General features: G+C 41.1%; 1 protein-coding gene across 1 annotated transcript in view; it reads left to right on the forward strand.

The window, feature by feature from the left end:
- Positions 1-4,440, forward strand: part of LOC140245538 (cilia- and flagella-associated protein 65-like) — a 34,728-nt gene extending 30,288 nt beyond the window's left edge. Inside the window, exon 35 of the mRNA XM_072325104.1 lies at positions 981-4,440. Within this exon, the coding sequence (XP_072181205.1) occupies positions 981-1,320 (340 nt within the window). The 3' untranslated portion in view covers positions 1,321-4,440. The remainder of the gene's footprint in view (positions 1-980) is intronic.
- The last annotated feature ends 4,058 nt before the right edge of the window (positions 4,441-8,498 follow it).

The following is an 8,498-nucleotide window of genomic DNA, read 5'->3' on the forward strand; positions in this document are numbered from 1 at the left end:
ATCTCTTGAAATATTTTCTGGGGAGCACTGTGCAGTGGCAGATCCAAAGGGGGGTGCACTGGGCGCCCCCCCCCCCTTTAATTTTGTAATTTTTCTCAAATAACATGAGTTTGTGTAATATCATCGTCAAGGATTAACTTTGCATTTTTTTTTATTTATATAGAGTATTGATATTGTGTTGATGTTATGATGTAAAAAGGAATGTCCCTGATTTGTTATTTTGTGTTTGTTGAACTGTTATAGTTTGTCATTCTGTTGCAGGCCCCCCTAGGATAACAGTGTTTAAACTACTGATGGGGCTACCCTGGGTAAAGAAAACTGAATAGATAATAATAAATAAATAAATAAATAGGTGCCTCCCGGCCCTGTACGGAATTCCTGGATCCCATCCTGCTGTGGCATTGTGGATAACACTCTTTGACTTGCAATCATAGGTCCCAACTTTGAATCCCGTCGAGTGCCTATGTCAGTGGACGAGATGTTTTTACCCACTAGGTCCATCTCGACCGAGGTGTATAATTTTTGTACCTAGCAATTCTAGGGTAATGATAATGGCATGGCCCTCTTTCATCTGGTAGAGTAGTGACAACACTAAAGAGGCTACCCTGTATAAAGAAGACCATTTTATTATTGTTTTTATTCTCGTTAATTGATTCTTTCCTTAGTCTGTATTTCTTTTTTTCTTTGTGTCTTTATTTCTGAACCTGTGTTCATTTGTCCCTGTCTGTGCCTTTCTTCCTCTGTCAAAGAAGGCAATCTAATGATAGTAGTATCTAGCCATTGCAATAAAATGATTATGGCTAGACAACACGTGGGAGGTCCTTTAGATCTTTGTTTTTATCATCATTCTGTCTAAAACCTGAATGACAAAACTATCATGTCACTTTATTGGTGTGTTGATATTTCATTTCTCAAAGTTTTTCCATGAGTGCAATGTATTTGAACTTTTAGTGGAATTTCTCTTGTAAATCCCTTCCCAGACTGCCAGAGTTTGCTACAAGCTTGGAGTCCGTCCTTGAGAACACCATCTTCAACGTCATCATGGAATCCTTCAGGGGCGAGGTGAACCTCTCCGCTCGACCCCGCCTCATCGCCCTGCCCCCATCCACCCCACCCCGTACCCCGCCCACGGGGCCTGGTGCCAAGCCAAAGCAGGCTGCTGCCGCTACCACGGTGGGGGGCAGGCCTGGATCGGGCAATGCCGGGGACAGGGTGGGCTCGGCGGGCAACGCACGAACAGACACGCCCAAGGTGTCCGTCCAACTCGTGGACTCTCTGCAGAGGAGAGGCAGTGCTAGCTCCAAAGCATCCGTGAAGTAGATCTCAGGTGGCTAGCAACTTCTTGCTGGATGCACATTCAGATTAAGCGGATTTGCACACAATTTCTGTTTCCCTATTCCCAGTAAATGTGGAAGGTAGTCTCAATTTGAAACAGTTGCCTAACCATCTAGTTGCCTGAAGTGTAAACACAGCAGGTAGTATTTATGTGTCTCAAAGGTTACATTGGTTTAGTTTCAAGTGATTTCTGCAAGATATCAGACGAAGATGCATTGCTGTGGAAGAGAAACATAAAGTTTTTCCACTTTGTCGTCAAGAGGGGAAGTACAATAAGAAAAAAAGACTACATTGTGCAAGTTTTTTGAATGCAATAGTCCCATCCCTGTGTTTGTTTTGTTTGCGCAGCATCACAGCTAAAGAGAATAATGGGTTTGCAAAGAATTTGCATGCATTAGCCACACAGGCTATGAAGCGATATGTAAGCGGGTAATTCTGATTTTCTTAATGCTCCTCAAAATCCACCGAGGACGAGTCCTTAGGCAAGTGTCTATAGGAAGTGCATATTGTAGCAAAATCAGCCCATCCTCAATGGGTTAAAATGCAGAATGCTATTTGAGACATGCCATGGACCTACGTGATGGTCATTGAGTTATGTAGGCTAGCACACCGGTAGGTACATGGCTCTACTCTGCAATGCACCACTTGAAGACCTGGTAGTGTGGGGATACCATGGAGTGTGAAGGCTGGCTCAGCTCGGATATATGCGAGAGTCCCCATAACAAATCATGTACAGCTCTATCACTGATCGCCATGTGAGTACATATACAGCCCGAGAATCTTAACTGGAGTCAACCATTAACCGACGAGTGTACACTTTGATGCTCATTTTAGCTGATGGGCGCTATTTGTGGTTTTCGAATGTACTCCAGTGATCAGCAAATGAAGATTGAATCAATCAGACTACACATGTCTCCTCATGCTACAGGGTTGTTAAAGTGAAATGCCACTCTATGATTTAAGGCCATCTAAGTAATTAGTGTGAAATCAAACATATACAAGGGTAGAATTTTATTTTTACTGGCATTCGAGGTAAGACAGGAAGATGTAGAATTCTCAATTTTCCCTTGTTTCCACTAAAAGATATTGATATTGATCAGGGAAGTGTATAATTATGCAAATTAGTCCAGGTGATGATGTCACTGCCTCAGAAGCCCCTGATAAAACTGCACACAATCTGTATCACATTTCCTTGCTTGAAAGAAATTATGAAGAGTTCAAATGCAACAGCCGATATATCCATTTTCAGAAATTTGAGATATCTGAGATTTAATATGCTGAAAAACAAAATGTGAGAGAAATGTTTGCAATTACTTTGGTATCTGAAGAAATGTTTCTTGTTATGCAGCAAGTGCAGTATTATTGAAAAAGATATGATTTTTCTCTATTTCATGATTGCCATACTTTAAGCAAATTTGAAAATGGTGTTAGGGCCTATCTGTTTGTTTGTTTGTTTGTTTTTTCATTTAAACTCATCATTAGTAGATACATCGTTAGATACACTGCGCAAATGGCTCTAGAAGCTGCAGTTTCCCAGAGTAAAAATTCACCACTGATACGCCATATGCCATGCTAGCAACAATACAGAATCTTCACTTCTTCCTCTCCACCTCTCTGTGAGAGTCTGAACAAATATAAAACGTCAAATTTATCAACCTAGGAATTGATGATCTATTTCTTACAAATCTGCCCCAGAGGCTTGTTTTCGTTGCGGTCTGCAAGAGAGGAGAGGGTTTCTCTGGGAAGTTTGTCAGAGGACGCTGCTGCGAAATCAATCAGTCTCGCATATTCATTTAGTTGTCATCAAATTATTTCTTGTCGCATCTTTGCCTTGGAAGCGTATCCCCATGACAGCCTATGGATTAAAAAAAAAAATGTATTATTAATATCATCGTATTTCTTTTGATCGAGTCTTGGGGAATCTGTTCTAGCTTCGGGCATTTTGAAATATAATAGAATAGAAATTGCCCCCACCTGAACAGATAGGTAGCCAGCAAAGAACCAAAGTGCGGCAAAGGCTGTGTGTGTGTGAGTTTGTGTGTGTGTGCACTGTGGATTCTACACAATAATAACAATACAGATCTATGCAAACTCATTGGATATGTGCACTGTACAAGCCATGCCACTTTTTGGTCGCTGTTATTTCATGTGCTATGGGTGGTCGATGTTATCATGATTCGACTGGCTTTGTTGAAGTTTACAAAACTCAAAAGTACATAAAACGCACTTGTACTATTTCATTTTCTTTAATGTAGTACGACCATGCACTCTTGCAGATTAAGATAAGCTACCAAGGAAAGAACATTGAAAAGACACACAAACATAGAGGCCTGAGGGACATTTGGTACTTAGAGTGTGTAGCATGTACAGTTACTGTGTAATGCCTGCATTAGCTTTCCCCCAAAGTACCAAGTTGTTCTTCTTCTTGTTGAAATTCTTATTTTTTTTTTTTTATTCTTAGAGCTTGGGGAATATCTGTAGGTTAGATTTGAAGTAACAGGAGAGCAAGGGATAGTAGCTATGAGAATTATCATCGCTGAGTTAGACTGAAGTTTCTGGAAGACCGTATGGGTGGCAATGTCCTCTGAGTTTTCTTCGGAGATTAGTTGGACGGAGAAGTTGCGATGCTAATGACATTTACTTTGCTCCTGGCTACTGTTGTGGTGGTGGTGGTTCGGGGAACCGAGATAGAAATCAAGATCAGGATTATCATCCATTGCGGCTTAGATCCAAGCTTTAGCCCGCAGAATTCATAGCGTTGAGAGCACTCCGTTCATTTTGCCCAAGGCTGTTTTTGTGTGTGTGTTTATGCAAAAGAAAAAGAAAAGACTAGAAACAGTCGGACCAAACCAAACCAAACAGAGCCGTCCATTACATGCACTTTCATATCTTCTACATCAGTGTGTATATAAGCAAAGTCGAGATTACTGTTGTTGATATTTTTATGTACAGATACTATCACCTTTCCAGTGTAAATAGGATGTGTACATATCTATGAAATATGATATCTTATCTTTGTAGATAAAGATGTGTTTGTAAAATATGTGTACTGGAACTAACTGGAGTTCAATAAACTTTCTTTATCTTTTTTGCGAAAGTGTGAAAGACTTTGTTCAAATCTTCCGTGCTTTATATTTGTATCTTGTTTTCATGCATTTCATTTATTCATCGTGGAGAAAAGTGCGTGATCAGTGTAATGGCTGATTTTACAAAGGGCAGTGACACAACATGTCTTTGTCAGTGATGAGATTATATGCAAGGCTCGACACTAACGGTGGCCTGGGCCACCAAAAATGAAAGTCGGGCCACCAAATTTTAAAAAAGGGCAAATTTGGTGGCCCGTCTCGGGCCACCAAAATTTTTTGAAAAGTATGTCAATAAATTCGTAACTTTTTTGCCCGGAAATGTTGAGGTTTATTTATGAGTAGTTATGGCCAGCTTCCAATTGTTACTGTGATAAAACTCATTAGAAAAAAAGGACTTTCAATGTTTTTTATTGTTTGTTTTTCGGGCCACCAAATTTTTCTCTCGGGCCACCAAAAATTTGAAATTGATGATTTTGGTGGGCAAAAAAAAAAGTTAGTGTGGAGCCTAGGTATATGACTTATGAAAATGATAGGTAATGAAGAATGATAATTGCAATGACACTGCTTTTAGCAAATTCAAAAGCTAATTCTGAAATCTGTCAAAAGTACACATGCGTCATAAAATATACATTTGCATTCGCCCATTGTCAAGCTAGTCCCCCAACTCCTCTCCCCCATCCTTCTGTGACTTTGGAGAAGTACTTTTTGTAAGAGCAAAGATTCTGCAATTCGTCGAGAAAAAAACCCCACAAAACAGCATATTTTAAGATTTCGTGTACCACATTTCTTGCCAGGTGATATTGAATGTTATGTTTGCTGTTCTGAAGGTCTGTTAATATGAATATGGAATACGGTTTGTTATTCCGAAGGTTCGTTGTTCCGAAACACACAAATTGAATACACCTGGATGTTTGTCAATCCGAAAATGAAGTAAGGTTGGCTAAGCCGAACATTTGTGGCATGATTGGGAAGGTTCAATATTCCAACGGTTTGTCAGTCCGAAAATGCACTAATGTTCGTTATTCAGAAGGTTCGTTATTCCGAAACACACACCTATTCCGTACTCCTAGATGTAAGTTATTCCGAAAAAGAAATAAGTTATTAATCTGAAAAATTTGTGTCGTTATTCCGAAGATTCATTATTCCGTAGGTTCATCAGTACAAAATAAAGTTATACTTGATCCAAAAGTAGATATATAAATAAAAAGAAGAAACAGAAAAAGTGCGTACAAGTGTCCTATCGAACCTTCGGAATTACGAACTTTATCTTGTTTTCGGATGAACAAACCTTTGAAATAACAAATTATAAAATGGGCTTTAGAATCTCTGCAATCTGATTGGTCAATTGTCATGCATTGATTTTTACTGATCCACACTGAGCCATGCGTCCGGTAAAATCCGAACGCATGGCCATGCGTCCAGTAAAATCCGAACGCATGGCTCAAGTCTTGTATAGTGTAGTAGGTGTACCGGACGCATAATGGGGAAAATGGTTGTATTTCATGAATTTACGGGCCCATTTTATAACACAAATGATGCACAGGCATATTTCATGGATCAGTGAGAATTGGATGCTCTCGTTTAACTTTGGAACAGTCTAAAAACCACTCGCTACGCTCGTGGGTTCTAACAGTTCCAAAGTTAAATCCACTCTGTCGTGTACATCTTGTATACTGTAACCATTATTCATTCTGGTCAGTTTTTCTGTTTACGTTTGTTACATACTGAAAAAGCTGCATCACTTCGGTGATCCCTCGCATTTATCCCCAAGGTGAATAATCCTTTGGGCTTATGCCAGGTTCAAGTGTGTAAAAAAGACGTGTGTGTCATACACAAACACACTGCTATAGCTTCTGACCATTCGAGCATTGAGAATTTAGGGTTTCTTGGACGAACACTGAACTAGGGCTTTCTATACCTCAGTCAGTAGAGCACCGGGCTAGCAATCCGGAGGTCTCGGGTTCGAATCCCGATGGAATCCCATTTTCTTTGCTCAATTTTCCATCATTGAGAGAGTAAGAAAGGTGAGTCAGTGTCATTGTGGACAGCGATGAGTGATTCTTGATGGCCTTGATATCCGACAGTGAGACAAACCACTGACCACGCCCAGTCTTCCAATCATCTAAGTCTTGGCTACCTACAAAATACAATAGGGAGCTTTAGATTTTAGATGCGCGGACGTTCAGAGGGGAAAAAAAAAAAAAACATGTTCTGAGCGTACGCAGAAGCGCGCGTCAAGTCGATTTATTTTTAGCTTGCGTCGCCTGAGTTTTTCACTATGCGTACTGGGCTGTTTTTACGTCCACACAGTTTGCAACGTGGAGAACTACTTCATGCACCGATCATAATGGGGGCGCGATTGTATTTTTTATTCGTTGCGTCCCAGCGTAATCTAAAGCTACTTTTCTACACGACGCAAGGGAAAGGAGAACGTCCAGCGCACTCGTCGTCTCAAACGTCCGCGCGTCAAAATCTAAAGCTCCCTTATGTTCTACAGTGTTGGCCTGCGGAGCATCGTGTGTTTGAAATGTGTGTGTGGGAGGAGGGGGGAGGCATAACCATAGGACCATCTAATATGAATTAAAAAAAAAAAAAAATGAGGTGAATTTGCAAAAATATTTTTTTTTTCCCCAGCTAGGGGAAGGTACATGATATCTCCTGCTTTCAAATTAAAAAAAAAAAAAAAAAAAAGATCGAACGAAGCCATTTTGTTGTAAGGGTTGGTAGAAGAGCTGATACACGTTGGATGTTTCACCCCGTTTTGGCCGGAGTTCAATATTCGCGCAACTCTTAAACGCACTCTCTCTCTCTCTCTCCTTTCCTATTTCTCTTTCTTACTCTTTTTTTTTTAAAGAAATTACTCTTGGATTTTTTAATACATTACATTCAAACGAAGAGGACCGTGGGATGATGACGCAAAAACTAAAAGTTTTAGTTGACTTCCAAGAGTTTGTAGCATGACATTCTTTCGGTAGTACACTGTATCACGACTAATCTTCATCACCCAAATCAAATGCAGTCGCTTGCTCTTGAAGTCGACTCCTTCGTGATGTACCAAGATTCTTCCGGACCCTCCCCTCCCCCACCCCGAAACACACATGATAACTTGTGACATTCGGCACGGCGCCCCTTAAGGAGGTCTGATTTACACGTTTGATATCCCGGATATTGCGACTCGAGATCCGATGCAGACGAGATAAGATGACAAGAGTTCAGCAAACGACATATACGCCGCCCAAAGAACCCTCTGGCGTAAGGACTTATCGTGATGGTGACCCGCGATAACGAGTTACCATGGCAACGGCCAGTGAGCTGTCAGGATTTCTGGAAATTTCGAGTTAGATACAATGATTAAATTTCCATAAAAGGTATCATCGTAGTTCATAATAATGCAACGAGCCATGTTGGTACACGCAATAAAGCCATCACCTTTGTTGCTCCAGGGAGGTTCGTCTCATCTCCCTGGTTGCTCTTCGTGTTAGTCATTAACTTAATCACCATTATACCATCGTTTCAGTTTTTCATCCAGACTATACCATCGTCGTCACCGTTATTACCCTATCATAATTACCGTCATGATCAGCATCGTTGTAATCATAATAGGTAAACAAAATGAACACACGTAAACACAAACGCACACACATACTCGCACACATGCACGCACACGCGAACATGTATTGCCTCTCCATGTCAAGGTCAAGTTTAATACAGAGCAGATCAGCGCACGGGCTCCAGGGAACCGTATGTTCCACCGTTCGAGGTGTTGATGACCATCCTTCAAGAGATTTTCGGGGGTGGATAGGCCATGGTTATCTTCGTGACGGGGCATCGGGTACGACAGCTTCGATTCTTCTTTCCCCATTGGCGGCCTCAAACTCTGTCGAATTTCCAGTACATACGTCCGTAAGGCCCTACTTGTTTGGCGTCACATAACCCCATCAGCTGACAGCATGTGCCCAAGCGACATTACTTTTACTCTTTCGGTACATAGCCGTTGCCTCCTCGCCTCGAAATATCGGGTTTCCCCCGCACCCTCCGAAGACGCGTCTCACGAGAGAGTATGAACTTCAATATCGC

Source organism: Diadema setosum, chromosome 22 (genome assembly GCF_964275005.1).
Source record: "Diadema setosum chromosome 22, eeDiaSeto1, whole genome shotgun sequence".
In the NCBI taxonomy this organism is placed as follows: domain Eukaryota; kingdom Metazoa; phylum Echinodermata; class Echinoidea; order Diadematoida; family Diadematidae; genus Diadema; species Diadema setosum.